We start from the raw sequence: 24,169 nt of genomic DNA on the forward strand, positions 1-24,169 counted from the left end.
TAACAATTAAAATGGCTTATTATTTTATTTATATACCATAATTTTCATTAAAATGCATAACATTTCTAATAAACAAAAAAGGTATAATTTTGGCACAGAGGTGTTCTCGTATAGACAAGAAACTGTGTTGAGTTGAGTATCAAAATGAATTCTGTATCTGTGCAACAAATTAGAACGCAAGTATTTTTGTCAACATGTCGGACAAGTTAGTGTATTTTTATTATTTTAATAATTTAACTTACTAAACGACCAATTTATCTTTATATATAGAATTATTACTAATACAATATAGACGACTGTTTGTATATTGAAATCTAATACACGAGAACAAGTGTTTTATTTACAATTAAGTTACCAAGAAATTACGTGCATGTGCCTATATCTATAAGAAATTGTTTTCTTCGCAGCGAGGACTTACTCGGCGATGATTTAGGGGACCACAGTCTCGCAGATTATAACCTCGGCAATGAAGAAGAGGAGCAGCTTCTCGCTGATGATTATGACAGTGGTCCATCACAAAATGTCCCCAGTTCGAACAACTCTTCATACAGTGAATCAGTGGACACAGTACCTACTAGACAAAGCATTGAATATACTCAGGTACCGTTTATGTATATCCTCAAAAATATCACATGTTTGTTATAATTAGTTGTTTTAATTTCAAGGAATTATAAAAAAAAAACTATCAACTTTGAAAACAGCTTACAAGGAAAATGAAACATTTGGTTTGCTAATTATTTAAGTGATATAACTTTGCCTCGTAACACCATTTAAGTAATCCCGTTCGTAAAAATAAAATAATCTTATTTGATAGATAATATTCATTATAGTTATTTACACTTTATTTCACAACAAATATAATATAGAAAAGGTAATAAAAACAAATACCTAATTTGAAAATTTTTAATATATATACTTTTTAATTTAATTTAAACAAAACTAAGGTAGTATTTTAAAACTAACATTAATAATACTGTCATTAATTGTACTTTGTCTGATCAGCCCGTGCCATACACACCAGAGCCAGAATGTGTTGTACCAAACATAGTAGTGGAAGTACCGAACATGCCACAAACGGAGCACACAACATATGCACCATTCAATGAACCATATGAGCAAGAACATGCAGTACCACCAGCCATTGTAAGTAAAATTTACTTATTTAGCAACATAATACATGTGACTGAAAATATAATTATTGGTGTTATAGATATCTTCAGTATAAAACATACAAGGAATATATATTGAAATGAAATATGTATATACATAATAAAAAAAAATAAATAATTTATAACAATAAGTTTGTTCTTAATTTGAATGTCTTATATGCAAATATTTTGTTAATTATAATGTAAAAGGCGGTCCCTTGTGCAGTGAAAGTCTTGGCTATTATAGTGTTCTAGCTGTTTCTATGATGTTATTGCTCGAACTGATTATTTCTTTAAAAAAAAATATTGTATTGTGGTTGCAAGTTATTTGTTAATCTCCTAAATCTGGGACACTTCAATTTCCTTGTGAGAACTCATTTGGCTACATATATAGCTTCCATTGGCTTTCTAAGTTAAATAATATTTTAATAAACCATTTCCAGAAGTAACAAGAATATAAAGTGCAACCTTAATATAATATACCTCAATATAACAACTTCCTCGATTTAATAAATTCTTCATAATCCCTTGAATTGTCAATAAGACTCAATGTAAAATATTCCTTTATATTGTGAACAACCTCTTTATAACAAATTCTCAACTATCAAGAAAGTGTACCTCTAATTAACGAGTTTTGTTAATCCAAAACCTTTGTATAATATTCCCACCAATGTATGACCCTTAATCCCATAGTATGTGATTCATGACACGACAGGTTTCGACACGCTTTTTTTCGTAAAACAATCATGGTTGTTTGATGGAAAGTAATACAAACTGCTGCTCGTCACTATTGTGATCCATTCTAGCTCGATGAATAATAATGGATGTTTATCCATCTATCCCAACTTTCTAATATAAAATTAACATATTAAACATTATATATTAAAAAGATAGTTAGTAGTTAATACTTTTTTGAGTATTTTGAAACTCCTTCCAGTGTTTATTTTTCTGTCACTTTAGCTAAAACGTCCATAGCTTTTGCAACTTGAATATGTTGCCTTTGAGAAATACTGAATTCATTGGCAGGAGCAACATTGTTACTCTTGAGTCTATTTCGTAATTGAAGAGTCACAACAAAATCTAATTTATTCATATAAAGTGTTGCAAGCAGTTTGTATTAAAAGATAAGTAGTATTACTGCTAAACAGCACTATATACTATTATTGTATTATTATTGTGATATTGTTCACATTTTAAATTATATAAACTCACTATGCTTATTTGCAGGCGTCTATCCCATATTTAACACAAAAAAAATGTCATAGCAAAATTGCCAAATTGTATGATTTATTATTCTGGTAACAAAAATATCTACCCCTAATTTAACAAATCAATATTAATGAAATTTAGGTCCAGTTTCACCATACCCTGTTAAATATTTAACGTATTGTTAAGTCAGTTAACGGACTGTTAAAGTTATCGAGTGTCCCACCACGAGTTAACGCGTGTTTATTTGTTATAACAAGCCGTTAAATTTAATCACCGCTGTAGACGTCCGTTAGACCGTAACAGACAATTAAACTCAAGATGGACGCTGCGTACAATTTTATTTTCGAAAATAATGTTTTAGAAAATTTAGATTACTTAATATAATCGTGGAATATCGGACCTCCCTCCTCCTGGAAAGAAAACCAGTAATTAGTACTCATTGCATAGTACTACTTCATATTTTATTAACAAAAAACAATGTCAGAACCTACCAGTTAATAAATTATTTTTTTTCGTCGCAGCTTTGTCTTTTCGCGTAGTGCGTTTAATATTATCCCAACAGGTTTTTAATTGTTCTACGTTTCGAACATAGAATGAACTCAAACAGTTAAATTCTTCCGCTAGTTTCTTCCATCCTTCATTTTTGATCGCAGTAGTTACTGCGTCCGTTTTCTTATTTTCAATTAGATCCTTGTAAGTTGTAACTAAATGAACAAGGATTTCCTTTTCATTTGACGAAAAATTCGGTCCGCGTGTTTTCTTTGACATAGTTATTTATATTCAATAAGAAGCACACCACAAACACAATCAAAGAGCACAAAATAATGCTGCATAACCTCAGCTCAAAAATAAATATTACCATGTTATAATTATTTGACGTTTCAATCGGTTTAAATCAAAAGTAGTTAACATTTCATTGAAATCACTCGGAGCTAACGATTTTTGAAATTGGTCGCGCAGCACAACAAATGACGTATTATACGACTAGATAAAATATTACCGAACTTCGTCTAAATGACATGTCACAAATAAGCATTTCAATTTGGTTGCTTAAAATAAGAGTGAGTAACTTACAAGCCATTCAGTTAAATGTTCTGTTTAATAACGGCTTGTTAAATTTTGTTCCTGGGACATTTAATGATATAACAGCCCGTTAATTATTAACAACTCATTAGTAAATTACTGATTAAGATTTAACAAACATAGTTTGGTGAAATTAGACCTTAGTATACTAAAATAATTTGACTAGTAGATCAAATCAATTTGCTTACAGCCGGCCGCCCCTGCGGAGTCACCACAAATCGTACCGTCGGAGATGGCCCCTGCACCGAGTAAGAGACGACATATATCCTATTCAATATTTAACTCTAAACAGATGCGCTTTTGCATGAAATTATATCGTCATTAACCTTAATATGTTTAGAAGGTGTATTACATGTCATGTAATGTTAAGTTTTATATTGTCGTAGATCGACAACATGCTTAAGAAAAGTAATATAAACGAATAGTAATTTGGTACAGGTCCGTGTGTTGTTTCAGAGCCCGCCAGCCAGCGCTCCCCGCGCGCGCGGAACATTCCCGACTCGCTCGGTGAGTGCTCTCTAAGACTCCTATAGATTAAATATAAATTTATAAATATATGTAATATAGGCCCTAGATAAAAAAATGTGTGGGTTCTTACATCAAAAGTAAAAGTCCTTACTAAATAAATGTTCTCTGTCGTGATATTTACAATAAAAAAAAGGATTTATTGTGAGATAGTGAGATTTTGCATGTACTTTTGGTACAGATTATATTTAAATAATTTCTCTAATATTTTATTAAAATTCAACAGATAAAGTGTTCGTACCGCGAAATTCATACAATGGTCGCGGTCGCAGCTCGTGGAGAAACCCCCACTACCGACAGAACCATCCCTACAGGCGGAATAACACGTTCAGGGTGAGACTTTAATTTTAATATATTTTTGTTATTTGAATTGGGAACGAGAATGAATAAAAGTCCATCCTCTTCCAACCATCTCTCGCTCTAGATAAACACCGTGTGAGCGCACACTCTTTAATGTTTCGTTGCCACAGTGCGTTGCGACTCGAGCGAGGTGTGGTATGGAGGATACGAGAGTGTAACTCAGTCCACATCCTATATAGTCAGTTGAATATTGTTAAAATCCTATTGCGACATCCATTTCAAAAAGACTCGAAAGAACGAAATAAATTATTTTGAATACTAACATTGTTGTTGAACAACAATTTTTATTTTCTCATTTGGATCGCCTTTTTTTTGTTCAATCCTTAATATCATTTTTTATTTCTTCCAGGGGAACTTCGGTCAGCGCCCATCTTTCCCTCCGCCACACATTCGACCACAGATCCCAAACCAACCACCAATCAGACCAGATATACCAGAACATCGTCCGGATTTACCCCAAATGGATCGAGAATTATCCCCCGAGCGACCCCTTCCACCCCAAGAAATGATCCAACCTTCGAATCCACAAATTGAGAACCAACCTTACAATCAAAACTTCCAAAGATTCCAGTTCAGGAATGACGAGAGGCCAAACTTTGGTCCAAACATTCGACCCAACTTCGAACGTCCAATGTTCTACCAGCGTCCTTACAATCCAAGACAATTCGGTCCCAGAGACATGATGCCTAATAATATGCCCCAAGTCATAAGACAACCTTTGCCCGTGATGACGGTGAACCTGCCCAAGGGTAGGGAACCAGAAGTGAGAATGTTGCCGGTTTTGCCCCCGAACCTACCGAACTTACCCCCTGGCGGGTTAGCTGGGAAGAAAGTTTTGATCAATCCTCACTTTAAAGGGAATTTCCAACCGCCTGTCGAAGGTAAGCGTTACATATTTACATAGTACGTGTATCATAAGTTCATCCAATCCATCAAAGAAAACATTTCAACTTATTGCATACAATATTTTTTATTTGGATTCGGGTTATACTTTAAAAGCAATAATACAATTAAATATATTGCATCTGGTATAAAAGTTATAAGATCAAGTCACAAATGAATTATATAATGAAAGTACTCTGAAACAAACGAAATTATCTACTATTACGTACGACCTTAAACAGTCATGGGTTTCTTTTTATATTTAAAGTTAAGTGTATGTTCAAATACCGACCTTATATACACATCCGACGTAATGTCATATCACCCATATAAATGAGCCTCAGTATATTTTGCTTCACGTCCCAAGACGAATTGGACTGTGTTCTGTAGAGATGTACCAAGGCACAGAAGTACTAAAAAAAGCTGTTAAGATTTAATAAACACTACAACTGCTATGAACTGTATAAACACGGCCCAATTATAAGCTCAAGGACGTGTTCTCTCTACTGGGTCAAGTCGGCTTTAATATAGCCGGTTGATTTGTTGTAAAAATAATTCAATTGAATGGTGATCTTATAACTTATATAGTATACCGATGTTATTATACCAAAATTGTTAATTTATAAAGCAACAAAAATGCTCTTAAATGGCATCACGCAAGCTTATCAACAACTTTGGGTAACTTTGAAAGAAATCACGTCGAACTTTTTTTTTAAGTGTGTAAGGAATAAAAAAAACGTACGAACGGTACTGGTGTTGACCAAGTTATAATTTTTTTATTATTAAATAAACCTCACAATGATAAGGCTCTTTATTAAAAAAAAAGGTTTTTTCTGATTTCATTAAATAGGCAGTAGCAAAACTCATTCTACCTTATTGAGCGCGACATAATTTTCGATTTTGAAATTATTCTACCCACAAAGTTCGACCAAGACTCAGAGTTACCCAAGCCAACAGCAGAACAATATAATTCAATAGTATTTTCCGTCATAGGGCTCCCACGATACGTTCCGACGAGAATACAAAAAAGCCCGCCTCTCAGTCCCACTCTGGAGAGCAAATTCGGTAACAGTTCGTTACGTTTTGTATGCACGTGTGATTTTGTACCCTAACACCTTGTAATAAAGTCCGCTTCTCTGCTTTTTATTATCATGCACTATTTTCGCGTTTATTAAGCGTTTCTATGATTAAAATGAGATCTTTATATTTTTGGGGGATTCCCGGTGGATAAACAGTGAGAAAGAGTTACGAGTAAAATATAAATCCTAATTTTATATCTATATAGACAAAGACAATACAGTTCAGCACCGCTTTCTCCTGTTTGTTATCAGATTATTACTTTTTTTGGCAGCTATTGATGAGCTTTAGTGTTATTGAGATAAAACAAAGGAAATAAAATTTAAAAAAAAAAGTTTTGAAACGTTCATATTTACATATATTTTCTCCTACAATTTACAATAACGATTATTGGAGAATTTCGACCACTGGGCTAACACTAGTAGATATAAATAAGTATTATTTAATGGCTACTTATAGTCCCGACTTAGCTCTATTAAAGATCGTTAAGGTTTAATGCAAATAACAGAGCCTGTTACGTGTAGGTAGATCAATAATTCTTCTCTATGACCTTATAAGCTATATCTCATCAATTCACAATTTCTTTGACGTTTCTAAAACAAAAAACTAAAGTCCTCCCGCCGGGTCTTTACGAACGAAGTTAGGTCTGTTAGTCTTTGAATACAAAATATAGTTACTTTTTGTGTACATCAACTCGGAGATGTTGCATTTAATTTCATTTTCTTTTATTCATTAATAACATTTAGATAGGTTATTATATGATTTAATGTTTTAATTTACAGTTATTTGATTTTTTTTTTTATATTTGTTTGATAAACTATTGAAAACAATTTATACATAATCTTTTGCACCTTTTATTTTTTATAGTGAGTTTGCTCTTAATTTAGAAGTAGTTTTGATATTTTTTAATTCAATAATTTACATGAAATAATGCCTGTGATATTATTTTGCATGTTTAAGTTCAAGTAAATAGAAGTTAGATGATTTATTAAGATGTTTTCTAGTTTAGTGTTTTATTATCAGTAAGCTGAGATGATTAAATAGTATGTTGTTTTATCGTTCTAAATGTGCTTAAATTAATTAAAACTATCCGTAAGAATACTTGAATATATTATTTTTATTACTTTGATTTATAACGTAAATGAAGATCTTCTTCTTCAAAACAAAAGTTCAAAAAAAAGAAGGTCTTCATTTTGTTGTATTTTTTATGTTCGGTACCTCAGAACTCCATCAGTTTTTTCGAGTATACTTTTTACCTTCTAATTGGTTCCATTTAAATTTATAAAAATACCTCCTTTAAGAGAGAATCTTTATTAGTTTCTTTAGGGTCATTAACAGACTAAAAACAAATACAAAATTCCACGTCCTACCCCAGAATGGGTAAGATAGGAACTAGCGCGCCGAGTATATTCCAATAGTAGCACTGACCCGTCCGCCCGCAGGCCCCATCAAGGACATCGACGACGCGGCGGAGCGGTTCATCGCCGAGCAGCGCAGCGCCCTCGCGCGCGCGCAGCGCCGCCACCGCGCCGAGCCGCAGAGGTGACGCACGCGCACGCACGCGCACACACGCGCACACGCACACGTCTACCGCACGCCAAATCCATTCCATTATAACGAGACATTTGTTTATACTAATGTTGTAACCACTGGCGCGATGCACTTCTTTACCGCTGAGCACAACATTTATGTACGATTATATCCATGTGCTCCGCCTGACTAATACGAAAACCATTAAGAAAATCAATATTATAAATAATTTTTAATTTTGTATAAGTAACAGAAGACATGTGTGTTCAGAGTCGTCGGTCTACTATAGTCCTTATAAAAAGAATAATGTTTTTAATAATCGCTTTAGTCTTTATTTTTTATATAAATAATGTCTCAATACACATTTTGAAAGTTAACCCATAGATCGCACTCGTTTCAGATACATCGAGAACACGACGATAGAGATAGAGAACGATCTCGCACGCAGCTGCGAGGATCGCGAGCTGCTCCGGAAACAGGAGGAGTTCATCAACGCCAACAGAGCCGGTCTGCGGAGACGGTACGCACCTCATGTTCGATTAGTGGAGCTCGGTCATCGAAATATCTACGAGAGTAATTCTAAAACAAAACTAAAAGTTAAAAGTAAAGTCGAAAGACGTAGAAGTAGTTTATTTAACTACAGTAATTGGCAATAATTGGCAAACATTTGACTCGCGATGGGTCATACGAATTCGAGCATCGCTCGCGTCTCACAGCGTGTCCGTGTCCGTGTCGCAGGATGCGCTCGCCGTCGCCGCCGCGCTCGCCGTCCCCGCGCCGCAGCCCCGAGCGCCGCCCGCGGCCCTGCGACGAGGTGAGTGCGGCCCCCGGCCCCCGGCCCCCGCGGCCCACGGGCCGGCGCGCGAGTGAGCCCGTCGTGTGCCCGCAGGAGAGCGAGTACCGGCGGCGCGTGCGCGAGCAGGAGTCGCTGCGCGAGCGCGTGCTGCGCGCCAAGGAGCTGCGCCGCCGCAAGAACGCCGCCGCCGCCTCCGCCGCCGCCGCCGCGCCGCGCGAGCCCGCCAGGTCCGTCGCACTTAGCGCCCGAGGCATTAGGTCGTATCCTAGGGAACGGTTAATGTTTCTTACGGCGCCGATGCTTTTGAGCGATGATGACCACCTCCCGTCGTCTTTCCGTACCGTAAGAAACTGAGCCAACTCTAGGAAAACGATACAGTTCCTAATTAACTGACCGACTGTCGTTACAGGGATAAAGATCATCTGGACAAGGAAGTTCCGAAGGAAGAAATAAAGCAGACGGATGTAAAGGACGTTAAACAGAGCACCGTATATGCAAACGATACTCAGCAAGTGAAGCCGGATACGACGCGAAAGACACCGGAGAGGGAGAAGGAGACGGAGGTGGTGGAAGAAAAGAAAGAAAAGAGAGATAGGTCTCCTATCAAGGTCGTGGAGAGCGCTGAAGCTAATTCTACTTGTGGTGAGCGATAGAAAAAGTATTAAACATAATCAATAGAGTGTAATCTTTCCTACATATATTAACTGTAATCACTGAAGAATACATTTAAAATTACTATTATAAAAGACGTTATATGTACGAACTTGGCTGAAATTAAGGGTTAGTTTTAGAAAGAATTTAGTAGATATAGTCTATGGTAAAGAAGTTATAGAATACCTTTTTTCTTCATTGAAACTTCATTTCATATACTAATCTGAAAAATATATACATTTACAGCCGTGCAAAACCGTGTGAAGCCGGGCTTCGCCGTTGGTGTGTCATAAATATATGCTACAGTTCATATTTATAATCTGTTGTAAAGTTAGTTTAAGTTTGTTTGGTAAACGAGTGGTACTTGATATTGTAATTGCTTCTATTTTATAGATTCTATCTATACGAATAAACGTCTTAATTCAATTGAGGGTTAACTTGAGCTACCACCTCCGCGTTGTCGTATCGCGTTTCGAAATTGGAACTTTCCGGGAAAGCCAATATTTTATTCCTCGAAAATTCCGACGATTCGGCTTAGTAGCACACCACTATGTATTGCAAAGTTTAATAAAACAAAACGAAATATACAATAATAAAAAAATATGCCTATGTAATTTAAAAAAACCCGGCCAAGTGTGAGTCGGATACGTGCACGAAAGGTTCCGTACCTTGAATATTTATTTTATTCTGTATTTTAGTATTTATTGTTAAAGCGGCAACAGAAATATATCATCTGTGAAAATTCCAACTGTCTAACTATCCTAGTTTCCGGTGACAGACGGACTGCGGGTTCTGTCTTACGCTTTTTTGTAGGGAACCCCAAAAACTATATTTTTGTTCACTCGGCTTACTAATATCATAATAAGAGCGTTGTGTTAAAATATTGCGCGTAACATAGATGGTACTTAAAGTAATGCTTCACCACCTCGCAGAGACGCTGACGCCGCCGCCGCCGTCGCCCGAGCGCGGCGCCACGCCCCCGCTGCCGCCCCCCGCGCGCGCCGCCCCCGCCGCCCCCGCCGGCCCCGCCGCGCTCGACAGCGACGACGACCTCGACCTCATCCTCGACGACATCGACGACATCCTCTCCGACGACGACGACTCCGGCCGCTTCAAGGAGAAGGCCAGCAAGTTCGTGCCCTTCCGTTTCTCAGGCGCACGTGGTCGAGTCGGCTTTGGCGCTTTTTACGAAGTTATGAAAAGTCGAGCACAAATTAGATCTGATAAAGACAGTCGTTTTAATCGACACGTCATATATGCACATAATGTATCAATATTAAATTTGTTTTTTTAGGGATGACGTACCCAAAACTGTTGAGAAGCAAGTCGACCTCCGCTCGAAACTACCGCCCAAAGTTGCAGAACCCAAGAAACCCAGACAGAAGATAACTTTCAACGACAACAACGAAGATAAAAAAAAGAAAGGTACACTCGTCTACATTTACGTATATAATCACTATACACAATTACAGCAAAATTCTCGAAAATTTTGTTAGTTTTATTAATTTTTAAATAAATTCTCCGTAGCAGTTAGGAATTTAAAGGATTTTAGGAGTGAGTAACATAACAACTCAAACTCAAGTGCGCTCACTTGTATTTGAGTGAACACGTGTTACTTGTTGTTGTTGAGAAATGCGAAACCGTCACCTGCATTATATAACGATAATAATAGATAATAGAACGATAATAATATCATAAACATTCCAATAATTATTCCAAACTCAGTGTGATTGTCTTATGTTTACAATTATAATAAATGTAAACATCGTTAATTTTATTATCGTTGCAGATAAATCGCCAGTTCGCCGAGTTGGCTTGGGATCAAATAAAACGAGCCACGCTGTGAAAGCTGACACTAAAACCGACAAGGTGATACATCCACACGTATGCTAGGAATATTGCAATATATGTATATTTAGTCTATTTCAATCGAAGGAGGAATAAAGATAAACAAACCATGAAAATCCATAATGAATATCATAGACAATTTATATTCAAGCTCTCGACCAATGATATCACGTCAATTTAATGTCAAATGTTGTTTGTCTTTGTCCTGTTGTGGTTGAAATGGACTATATAAATATATATAATGCAAATAAAATGTCTGTATTTGTATATTTTTCCACTATAGAAAAAAAAACGGTTAACATATGTTTTTTTTTTTAATTTGTTCGAAAACTTATATAAATATTTTAAATATATCTCAACATTTATCTTAGGGCAACCCGTGTAAAGTATTTCTTTTAACTTATACAATATATCAGTTCTAATATCTAGTTAGATTAGGTTATAAGTCGCAGGGTGATTGTCAAGGCCGTGATATTTGGATAGATTTTGTTTTGTATACAAAACTCAAAACACATGATTACAATTAATTAATGATATTCAGTCTCAATCTCACAGTGGACCGAGCAGTGACCGTTTTGATATCATTACCATAAAATGATATCAACGCAAATAAGTTTTTCAAGACTTGGATTTTCCCAGGATAGCATCAATTGCGTTGTTTTATATTTAGGCTTAGATATTTTTATCGTCTACTTCATACTTTACGCAAACCGTAATCTCATAAAATTTTCTTCATTTTAGGAAAAATCGAAAGTGGAAGTCAACTCCATTACTATTAAGTCGAGGCAAAAGATTACATTTGACAAAAAAGATGTAAGTAGATTAGATAATGTATCACGATGCCACTCGCTTAGCCTAGGTAGCTCACACTGTAGAGTTGTCATTTTCATTTAATTCCACTCACGTAGAAATCCTGCGACTAAGGGGGCACCTCGTAATTTCGACTGCCTCACTTATAAGGCCACAGATCCCGAGGTTCTGGGTTCGAATCCCACGGTTGGCCCGAGTTTTTCTGACGAAAAATTCTCAGCAATAGCCTGAGGTCTGGAAGTCGGAAGGTACCTCCGTGCCGTGCGCACGTCGGTCCTCTAACGCCCCGGTCGTGTCGGATCTGCCGTCCCGCCGGATAATCTCGGCACGTCCGGCGTGGAGCGTGGGAGTAACGAGCCGCCCCCCGCAGAGCGGGCGCTCGGCGCGGCGCGTGGTGCTCCGCGCGGCGCCCGACAAGTCGGTGTTCGCGCGCATCGACGCCGACCCCTCGCAGCCCACGCCCTGCATCTTCAGCCGCGCCGTGCGCACCGCCATCGCGCCCCCCGCCGCCCCCGCCGCGCCCCCCGCGCCCGCCGCGCCCGCCGCGCCCGCCGTGCTCGTGCGCAACCTGCCGCCCGGCATCACGGACACGCGGCTGCGCACGCTCGCCGCCGAGTCGCAGGTAACGAGAGTGTGCAGTGCGGGGCGGGGCGCTTTGCTGGCTGCCGGTCCGTAGCGACGGACTTGAGGTCGTTTACCCTCCTTTTAAAAAGCGGTACATTTTTAGTCGAGGAGCACGTTGAAATATCGATGGTAGTTCCTTAAAAATATATAGATCACATGGGATTAAAATTTTATAAAAATAGTAACAAAAAATATCATAGGGACACAAAAAAAAGCAATTCTAAGCATTATGCTATAAAATTTAACTCGATAATCATATTTCGTTTTCGATAAAAGAATTACGAAATTTATTTGCAGAGGCGTCGCTTACTAGATGCTATAAATGTGTGTAACATCTAATTACAATTTGTATTCAAATTTACTTTAAATATACCGACTTTGCCGCGCCCTATGACATATTTATATATTGTCTATTAGAAGAATTTAATAATTTATCCAGAAAGAATGTTTTTCAATCATCAAAGCAAACCGACCCTGCCCACTCGTCGACGACCCACAAATATTTTTTTCTACACCTAGTTTTAGCTTAATTATAACTTATCCATTGTTTAGGTTAAGCTTTTTCATCCTCAAAATATGTTATCTGTGATAAGAACTGTGATTTTATTTATGTATCTATCATACGTATTGTATAATTATATTAGTAATAAGACATTATTAATGAATATTGCGATTTTTTTATATTTTTACTGTGATTTTTTTTGAGACCAACCATACTTGCTCAATTCATATACGCCTTTATAAGGCCTAATATAAATATTGCGTGACTAACAATATTTTCATACCACTTAATAAATATTAAACGGCTTTAATAAAACATAAATTTTATATAAATTGTTATATTAAAAATAATAAAAAGCCATACAGAGTCGCCAACAATTTTATTGAAGTAAATAAAAATACATGTAATTTGCTGATAGCTCTGCTACATATTACAATATTACTACGAACAATGGCCACAATATTACAAAATTGTTTGTTAATATGAATAATATTTAATTAATTTACAACACATCATCATTTTGAATGACCTACTTGTGTAGGTCCACATTTTTTATCTAGTCTATACTATGACTATTATTATAAAATTTATTAATAATAATAGCCTTTTATTCCTAAACATGGGGTTACAAGAGGTCCTTGCGTTCGATGTGCCTTTTGGCATAGGCCTCTTCCAATCCCTTATAATGGGTCCTGCCCTTGCGACTCTCATCCAGAATAGTCCCGCTGTCTGTTTCAAATCATCTTCCCATCTACTGACTTGACGACCGTAGGGGTCTCGTTATTTTGCCGTCTCTTGGTTGCCAGAGGGTGACTTGCCTACTCTATTTGTTAATGGGGTGGTGTAGCATGTGTCCAGCCAGTTTCCATTTCTGAGCGTCTATCCTGTTAAAATATCTGTAAGTTTTATTCTTGTTCTTATGTTCCTGACTCTCTCTTTGATTTTTAACACTAGCATGCTTCATCCGTTGCACGTTGACATTTTTCCAGGCTTTCTCTGTGGTGTAGTGTTGTCCAAGTTTCACAGCAGTAAGTAAGAACTGATAGAATTCAGGTCTCTAATTTTTTCTTTTTTATGTGATTGCGCAGAACCTTACTTTTCACTATTTCCTTCAGTGACCAGTATTTACTCCATTATTGGGCTATTCGCCTGGTTATTTCCTTTTGTCATTTCATCTGAAGGGGGGGGGGGTATTATATGTCCTAAGTAAATATATAAGGTCATGGGTTTTTCAAGCATTAAACAATTTGATTCATCTAAAAAATAGAGTTTAATTTTGTTAATAACAAATAAATTTTACAATACAAATGGCTAACTAAAATACAAACCTAAAAAATAGAGAATCGACAATTGCAATGTTCATGCTTTATTTCTTCCTTAAAGAGAACTGGAATTGTCCTTTCCACTCTTAACTGAACTAAAATACTAATTAATAAAAAAAAACGTTTATCACTAAGTTTAAAATGAATATTTTAAATTAATTGACACTTCTTATGTCATTAAAAAATATTATATGGTTTTTTACTGAGACGGCCTCCTTCGACTCAACTGCCAACACTCGAATGTAATCACAAAGCTTACAAATATATTCCTTGTCAAATTCAATCTTGTTGCCATCTACCATAACGTCTATTTCCCTTGAGTTTGTCATAAATTTTGTTTTGCTGGCATTGATTTCCAGACCAACTTCTCTACTTGTATTTGCTAGGCTCTGCATCATTTGTTGTATTGATGCTGGACTCTCTTCAAGAAGCACCAGATCATCGGCAAATATTAGGTGGCTTAGGCGAGCTCCATTAATGTTCAGACCTAACAGACTGGTCCCAATTTAAAGATGTGTCTAAAGATGTGCTCGAGAATGCCGCTAAATAGTGTTGGAGAGAGAGGGTCGCCTTGGCGTACGCACTTTTTGATAGGAAATGATTCTCCTGATGATTCTAGTTGAATACTGGCCTTGCTAGGTTTGTATATACTCTTAAGTACTTCTATATATAGTTGATCTGGACCCTTTGTTGTTCGAGGCTTTTTTCTTCCTCCTGATCTTATTATATTTTCTTCCAAAACTATTTCTTTTTTCCTTCGGTCTTTCCTCATATTCTCTTTAATTTCCTTACTGAGTTTTGTAAAGAAGAACACTAATATCAAATTGTTCACTAATGCAATGGAGGACATGTTCAAGACGCTGAACTGGAAAGGGCGTGGCATCAACATCAATGGCGAGTACATCTCTAACTTGAGATTCGCAGATGACATCGTCATCATGGCAGAAACGCTGCAGGACCTACAACAGATGCTGAATGAGCTGGCTGATTCTTCTATGCGCATCGGCCTACGGATGAACTTGGATAAAACCAAGGTCATGTTCAATGAACATGTTCTACCGGAACCGATTGCGATACACGGTACCGTCCTCGAAGTTGTTCAAAAATATGTCTACCTCGGGCAGACATTGCGATTAGGTAGAAACAACTTTGAGGATGAGTTGAATAGAAGAATTCAGCTAGGTTGGGCAGCATTTGGGAAGTTACGACGAATCTTCACATCGTCGATCCCACAGTGCCTTAAGACGAAAGTCTTCAACCAGTGCGTCCTACCCGTCATGACATACGGAGCCGAAACGTGGACACTCACGACAAAGCTGGTCCACCGGGTTAAAGTCGCTCAGCGTGCTATGGAAAGGGCTATGCTCGGAGTATCTCTGAGGGATCGCATCAGAAATGAGGTGATCCGTCACCAAGGTCATCGACATAGCCCACCGGATTAGTAAGCTGAAGTGGCAGTGGGCTGGCCATATTTGTCGTAGAACCGATAACCGTTGGGGAAAACGTGTTCTAGAGTGGAGACCGCGTGACGAGTGACGATTTGCGCAAGACGGCTGGCAGGAGCTGGATGCGAGTTGCCGAAGAAAGACCACAATGGCGTGCATTTGGAGAGGCCTATGTCCAGCAGTGGACGAATGCGGGCTAATGTGTGTGTGTGTGTTCTTCTTTCGTCTAATAAACCTAGTGTCTCTTTGCTTAAATAGTGTTCTTTGCTTCAGGGTTTATAGACTAGCATCTCGTTCAGTTTGTTTTGTAATCTCCTGTATTTAATCCTAGTTTCTATTAATACACACTGCGTAGCTTTTTACAGACTGTTTAATACTTTAAAAACTATTGACATATTAGTACACATACAAAAACTAGATGGCGCTACAAGTAACATTTATTTATTATTTCAATACTTATATCAATATCACCTCTTATTGAAATAATCAAAAACAATAACATATTGTAAATAGAAACATATTATGTTTATTCTAATACTATTTTACTACACCTATTTTTTGCATGAAATTATTATGTTTTATTTTACATAAACTTTTTGTAAATATATCAGCTGGCATTTCTGAAGTATTTAAGTATGCAATCTTAACAAGGTTATTTTCTACTGCCTCTCTAATATAGTGAAACTTAACATCTATATGTTTGGTTCTCCTATGATACAAAGAGTTTTTTGTTAACTTTTGTGCACTTTGGTTGTCATTATACAAAAGCACTGGCACATTTTCTCTATTAATAAGTTCAGATAATAGTTTTTTTAGGAAGATTGCTTCTTTACTAGCCTCACAGATGGCCATATACTCAGCTTCAGTGCTGAATAGTGCCACTGTTTGCTGTTTTCGACATTCATGAGAAACAACACACCCTGAATATTCAAAATAATATCCTGTATAGGACCTAAATCTAAATTATTTTTTACATACATCAAGCCATAAGACTTTGTAGAACCCAAGTATCTTAAAACTCTTTTTGCATGTTTCCAGTGGATTTCATTATTACAATTATTGAACTGACTTAAGTAACTTACACAATATGATATATCTGGCCTTGTAAGAACTGAAAGATACATTAGGCTACCTATGAGTTGTTGATAAGGATATTTACTAATTATATTATTACCTTTTTCTAGCTTTAAATTTACCTCCATTGGAGTCTCCACAGTTTTACAATTTTCCATATTAAACTTATATAATAATTTTTCTATAAACTTTTTCTGATCAATACATATCTTACCTTTTTCTATTGTCACATTCATACCCAGACACTGTCTTAATCTACCTAAATCTTTCAACTTAAATCTGGTACTTAGTTCACTTTTTAGGTGAACAACCTCTTCATTATAATTTGGAAAAATAAAAAAATCATCGACAAATAAAGCAACAAATGTTTTTATAGTTCCTGATGACTTAACAAATAAACATGGTTCATGAACAGAGTTTTTATATTTTAACTCCTGTAAGCAATTATCAACTTTCTTGTACCATGCACGTGCAGATTGCTGCAATCCGTAAATAGCCTTTTTCAATTTTAAAACTTTACATTCATTTTCACATTTTAAGAATTTAGGCAATTGCATGTATACAATTTCCTCAAGATCTCCATTTAGAAAGGCTGTTGTCACATCTAAATGAGTGATATCTAAATCTAACTTAACACTAATAGCAAATAACAATTTCAGAGTAGAGTATTTGAGAACAGATGAAAAAGTTTCTGTATAATCAATTCCCTCCTTTTGGGTAAAACCTTTGGCGACTAATCTAGCCCTATACCGCACTGTGTTGTCACTATTTAACTTTTTCTTATACACTCACTTGCACTGCACCACACGCACATCAGTAGGTCTGTCCACAAGCTCTCAAGTCTTTGAATGACTGCAACTCGTCTTCCATTGCCTTACACCACTGTTCACGTTCATCTCCATTCAAAATATCATTGTAGTTTAAATTTCCTTCATCATTAATATTTGTCACGCATACATGACTGTAACCATACCGTTCTGGTGGTCTTCTAACACGATTTTCTCTACTTAAGTTTTCACCTGGTTCAACATTTGTATTTTCTAACATAGAATCATAGAATTCGTCAGAACTTGTAGTGCATGAAGTATCCTGCTCACTTGGCATGTACGTATAGTCTGTATGGTCAATTAAACTCTGATCTTGTTTCCCTTCTTCTTCACTAGCTATTACTTCTTTCTCCTCCACCACAGCTTGTACCATGTCTGAGTTTTGACAAGACTCCATGATAACAACATCTCTGCTGGTGGTAATGCTTTTTGTTACCAAGTTGTATGTTGTTGTATCCCTTGGTATTCTCTGCATATCCAAGAAGAATGTGCTTGTCTGCCTTCTTGTCCCACTTGGTTCTCTTTATTTTAGGAATATGAACCATTGCAGGGCTTCCAAAGACGCGAAGGTGGCTAAGATTTGGCCTTTTTCCAGTCCAGAGCTCATAAGGTGTCTTTTTTAAGCCTGACGCTATAGTTCGGTTCCGCAGATAAACTGCAGTATTTACTGCTTCTGCCCAAAATTTCTTTTCCATTTTAGCATCAAAAAGAAGACATCGAGCTCTTTCCACCACAGTTCTGTTTAATCTTTCACACATGCCATTCTGTTCTGGCGTGTAGGGATTTGTTTTTTGATGCACAATCCCGGCTTTATTCAAAAAACTTTCAAATTCTGAAGAACAAAATTCTCCGCCGTTGTCTGTTCTCAGTACCTTAATAAACTTTCCTGTTTGCTTTTCGGCCATAACTTTAAACTCTTTAAAATTTGTTATCACTTCGTTCTTAGACTTCAGAAAATATATAAATGACATTCTGCTGTAATCGTCTATAAACAGGAGAAAATACCTTGACTTGCCAATTGATACTGTCTCCATGGGACCACAAATATCCGCATGTACAACCTCCAACACACTGTCTCTCCTGGAACCTCTGTGCGAGAAAGGCAATCTTGTTAACTTCCCTTCACAACATGATACACTGGGATTTATCAATTTCAGCTTTATCAGGGTAGGTAATTCCTTCTACAGCGCCATTTTTCATGCTGTTCAGATCTTTACTGTTTATATGGCCCAACCTTCTATGCCATAACAAACTGTCTCCTAGCATTGTTGCACCTGCCAATAAATATTCTGGTTTGATGTCCAACTTGTACACTCCATTTACCAAGTGTGCTTTGGCAACAAGTATATTGTGCTTGTTATATATTTTACAAATATTTTCTCCAAAAGCCACTTTGTTTCCGTTTCTAATCAGCTCACTAACTGAGAGAAGATTAGTCGTGAGGTTAGGAATGCACATGACATTTTGCACAAAGTCACATTTCAAACCTTAGACAAATGTCAAAGATCATCTCAAAGATAATATAAAGATAATAAATTACAATTAGTTCAGGAATGCGTAATGCATAAAAAGTACATTTTTATTTCAAATATCAAACTTAGCGGTAATTTTAAAAACTAACACTTACTTAATTGACTTTGAGTCAATTGACATATGACATCCAATAATTTATGTTAGATAAAATGTTCTCGAATTTATTTTAAATGAATGTAATCATGTAACGTGCGCCAAATTTTCGTTACAATACAGTACAATGTATACATACACGTTAAATAAAGGACAATAAGATAAAATATTAATGTTCGGTTGAATTTTCTCCCTTCAATTGAAATAAACAGACAGATCGAAGAAAACATTACGGAATGGTTGGTCTACTTGTTAAATTTTAATGATAATCTTTATTTACACTATGCTGTTGTAACACATTTAAGACATAAAGAAATCGCATCAACAAAACGTTTGTTTATAAAAAATAATCCATATTTACACCTAATTTATAAATAACATTATAATAAGTGTAGTTTGAATGATCTGTACAAAAGTATATATGTTGAAATTTTGTGCTTTTCTGCTGGATATTGAATGATAATATGTTCAATTCTGACATACTATTGTATGTAAAGAAATTGTAATTATAAAAATTTAGTCTTTTAGTATAAATGTGGTTGATTTTTTAATTTTATACAAAAATAATTCATATTTTTTTAATATATATTTTTTTTTTTTACATTATTTTTATATTTTAGAAGAAGTAGGAAAAATATTAATGTAAATTATATTGTACTGTAGATAGTCGCGTTTTAATTGAATTTTGTCCTAATTAATAATTGTTTAAAGAAGTTGTTTTTTGTACGACATTTTTTATTCATTTTGATCTGATGATGTTGATTTTTTGTAATAGAGGACGGAGGAAACATTCTATGTTCGAGTCTGTAAACTGTTTGCAAGCAAATTCTAAGAATTGTTCTCGTTTCCAGAATAAGGAACCAGTATTGTACTATAAAGGCTCAAGATAATATTCTAATAATATTAACTAAAGTATACATATCTTGTGGCTTATATTTTAATAAACCATGTTATGACGAGGGTAGTTCTAAAACTGGCGACGTTATGTTCATAAAACAGTGTGTAGTAAAATTGGTCGCAAAGTATCACTGATACTGAACTTATTATGTACAATGTTTGTACAGAGGTGAATAAAACATTGTTATGTGGTGGAAGCATGGTTCAGAGAGATATCCTTATTTACTGAATGTCAATTGATCATATAAAATATAATAATTGTATTTCTATATATTATTGTATAAATAATATTGTTCCTATTTCCTCTAAATGATATAAATGTATTATTATTATGTATAAGTTAATATAGTCTGAGAGCCAGCAGTCAAAACCAAAGGATTAATGTTGCAGAGCTTAAGTTTGGATAAAGAGGAACGCAGCGCTATTATAATATTCAAAACGGGTCTCGCGGCTGAGAATTTTAAGAAGAAATTCAACAACAAGATGGTCGCTGCCAGTCGTTTGACTGTTACTTTACAATAGAATACATATTTAAGTTAACTGATTATTGTTTAACATTCAAATATTTCATAAGCCACTGCCACACCTGCTAATTGTGATATCGTTACTGTTTTTAATCTGTAAGTAAAAGGCGTTGCAATATGTAGGTCTATTGAGTCATAGGTGTCATCCTAATAATAAAATAGGTATATTATTACAATCTCGAAATATTTTTTTAACTTATAAAGTTCGTAAGAAATAAATTAGTTTTCGCTAAATAATTCCATAGACTCTTGTTAATGGACCTTTAAAAACCAGTTAATAACACAAGTGTATGTGACAATACGCCTTCTATATGACCAACCTTTTAAAAGTTTATCTTACGCTACTCAAAATTTGATTTTAATTTGACTGATGTATAGAGTACCTTCAGCCACTCAGGTGTGACCGTAGCTTTATAAATAATTCCGCACGACTTTGTAAACGGTAATTGCCATTAACATTTTATTTTCTTCTAATGAAAATATACTTTATAGATATATAAATACAAACCATGTATAATTATTATTATTAAATATTTGTTTATACTTGTATGAAAAAATGCTGAAGATATCAATGCGTAAAAACAGAAATGCATAGTTTTTGGTTAAGTGAAAATATTTCCTAACGAATTTGTATAAACACTAAAAAGACATTACAACATTTTTGAACGGCAAGAATTTAATTTATTTTTCTTTATTGTAATTATGAGAAATTACAATATTAATAAACATACATACATTTATGTAACCGAATATATGGTATCCGTTTACAACGATTTGACATTTTTAATTTTTTCATAAAATAAGTTTATAGTTAATTGCTTAAATAATGTCTTAGAATAAACTATTAGCCGACTTAACATTTTAAATTTTTTTTATTACTCGTCATTACCAATAGTACCGACAGCAGAATAATTAAATTTTATAGTCACTAAATTATTTGGTCAATACTCGTACAAAACAGATGCACTTAAGTCGTTTTAAACGGACTCCGTTGTTTCTTTTTTATGACTTGAGTAATATATCGGTGAAAATGTTTCGGTTTCACTTTATTTATCGAGAGATTACTGATCGAAGGCGAACATTTATTAAATCTATTATAAACACTTAGTTCGATCACATGTAAAATTTGATAATTCATATTGATTTTTCCAATTGAAAATAATTTTGAAACGTTTAACTTATTTGATCCGAAGCGTTGCCATTTTGCATTTGTGGAAGTCACTATTTGTGACTGACTATATAAATTTTTGTATTCTGTATACAATATTAAGAAAGTTCTAGTAAATAAGTATTTTATAGTTTTCTGTTTAACAATAGAACGATTTGATTATGTTTTGTTGATGTTGTTGTGGGTTCCTCATAATGTAAAAAAATTTTAGTAATTCGCGACATACTTTTAATTTACTTTACGTATTTGTGTAATTGTTTTATTATAAAAGTGTATATTTTACATTGACTTTTTGTACACTAAATATGTATCCGTCGCTTATGTCATGGTTGGGTTACAGACATTTTTAATATTAATGTTGTGATTTATTTGAGCTATGAAAAAATATTTTGACCAAGTATAGTCATGGTGGTATGATTTTAAATTAAATTTAAACGTATCTCAATATATATTTTAAGCGAACAGAAAAAATCCTCTGCATATTACTGAATATGTATATTAAAAAATTGTATACCTCCTGGTGTAAATTACAAATATTATTGTATAATCTCAACGAAACAAAACGCGTCTCAAAAACATAATAGAAAAAATTCATCATGTATAATTTGTTATACATTGGTACATAATACATATATGTATACTAGCCGGTCATCTGACATAGTATTTCAACATTATACGAGTATACCGTTGAAATCTTAGTTTTTTTTTAAAAATGTTAATAATAATAAATGTTAATTATGAAGCAGCACAATTACTGGCAAACGAAATATGTAAAATTCATGTTTAATTTTAAACCGTGCAAAGAGTTGTGTTACTGTATATTTTGTATTTTAAAAAATTCTCGTTTTATAATAAATACCATGTGAACGGCAGAGGAAAAACTGTGAATAGTATTATAAGTACTGCATTTCTAACAAGACCTTCTTTCACTTCAATAGTATATGTACTTGTATTCGGTTTTTTGTACTTTTTAACATATACAATGCATACAGGCATACACACACGTATAAGGTCCTCATTGTATTCTTACTACTTTACTAAAAACTTTGTCTAGCGGCTGAATAGTTACACAAATTTCTCTTCCTATTATCAGTGTGAGATGAAAGATTACATAAGCATATACATTCGAAAGATGTCATTACTTGTAACTATACGTTTGTATGTTTGGGGGGGGGGGCTGATATTTGTATATAAATTTAAATTTGAGTGTCATTTAAAACGAAATCAAAGAAATTTTACACTGAGTGTATGTATTTTTTTTTTATGGATTAACATAAATTTGACAAATTGTTTGATAAGTATTTGTGTTAAGACTTACTTTTATTTGCGTTAAAATGCACGAGCACGTTTTCATTTGTTAACATTTTTCTCGTAAACACTAAGGTATCCAGTACTGTCCGCAACACACAGTGAATGCCAGTTACGGACTTGGGGCTTTTTGAGGCGACCGTAATGAAATTTATAAGTTTTGATCCTTACCAGAACTAAATTTGAATGCGTATTATTTTGCTTGTACAGTCTTAAGATAACTAATTAAGGGATGAATTATTTTATGTAAATTTAATTATAAAAATAAACTATATCTATACTTTCACGAAACACAAAGGGCGCCAAATGAACAAAGACCTAAATCCGTTCCTGGTAATTTGAATGTGCAATTAGCTTTAAGTAGATTCTCAACTCCTACATTATATGTCACATTAAATAACATCAAAACATTTGTTAATTTTTACATTTCGTGTTTAGTTCCTGCAGAAGTTTTAAACGAGTGATAGTTTACATAAGTCTTAAGAATTTTAGGTTTCTTATTATCATACCTTGTGACAAATAAAATATGAATAGTTAAAAAAAGTTTATTATTTTGTAACCTGAGTGAGTCGATCTCAAATAAAATAATCGAAATTGAACATTTACATTGTGTTTCAATTATATCATTAAGGCTTGATTTATTTTATTCGTATAAAATATGAATAAATATTTCCAATGACAATTCTTGTAAATATATTTAAGTCATTATCAGTAATTAATTAAGTTTATAAAATCAATGTTTATAATATTATATGTAAATGGTATAATATTCTAAGCACTGCTATATATGAAGACTGACTTTAAAATAAAACCTCTTGAATTTTTTTTGGTATTTTTATTTGAACAACCCTTATACATTTATTTAACACGAATTAATAATATTATTAACACAAATATATATATATATATTACAGAAATAATAACAATCTGAAA

At 34.7% G+C, this 24,169-nt stretch overlaps 1 protein-coding gene across 3 annotated transcripts; it reads left to right on the forward strand.

Annotated features, from left to right (window-relative positions):
* Nucleotides 1-143: 143 nt before the first annotated feature.
* Nucleotides 144-23,863, forward strand: LOC125072617 (titin-like). Of its 3 annotated transcripts, XM_047683249.1 has the most exons (19): nucleotides 144-205; nucleotides 408-600; nucleotides 1,003-1,143; nucleotides 3,631-3,688; nucleotides 3,897-3,947; nucleotides 4,192-4,298; nucleotides 4,675-5,206; nucleotides 6,201-6,272; nucleotides 7,727-7,826; nucleotides 8,215-8,334; nucleotides 8,553-8,628; nucleotides 8,704-8,837; nucleotides 9,020-9,252; nucleotides 10,194-10,392; nucleotides 10,556-10,686; nucleotides 11,051-11,130; nucleotides 11,851-11,922; nucleotides 12,290-12,541; nucleotides 20,627-23,863. In XM_047683249.1, the coding sequence occupies exons 1-19, from the start codon at nucleotides 195-197 to the stop codon at nucleotides 20,756-20,758; spliced, it is 2,694 nt and encodes an 897-aa protein (XP_047539205.1). In that variant the 5' UTR covers nucleotides 144-194; the 3' UTR covers nucleotides 20,759-23,863. The 3 variants fall into 3 exon arrangements, with proteins under 3 accessions (XP_047539205.1, XP_047539207.1, XP_047539206.1); XM_047683251.1 differs by lacking the exon at nucleotides 11,851-11,922; XM_047683250.1 differs by lacking the exon at nucleotides 6,201-6,272.
* The last annotated feature ends 306 nt before the right edge of the window (nucleotides 23,864-24,169 follow it).

Source organism: Vanessa atalanta, chromosome 22, assembly GCF_905147765.1.
Source record: "Vanessa atalanta chromosome 22, ilVanAtal1.2, whole genome shotgun sequence".
In the NCBI taxonomy this organism is placed as follows: Eukaryota; Metazoa; Arthropoda; class Insecta; order Lepidoptera; family Nymphalidae; genus Vanessa; species Vanessa atalanta.

What these genes read in the sequence shown, in the direction of transcription:
- LOC125072617 (XM_047683249.1), top strand. An exon ending in CACCGCGCCGAGCCGCAGAG is followed by an intron (nt 7,827 to 8,214) that starts GTGACGCACGCG and finishes CACTCGTTTCAG; the next exon opens with ATACATCGAGAACACGACGA. An exon ending in GCGCCGCGCGAGCCCGCCAG is followed by an intron (nt 8,838 to 9,019) that starts GTCCGTCGCACT and finishes CTGTCGTTACAG; the next exon opens with GGATAAAGATCATCTGGACA.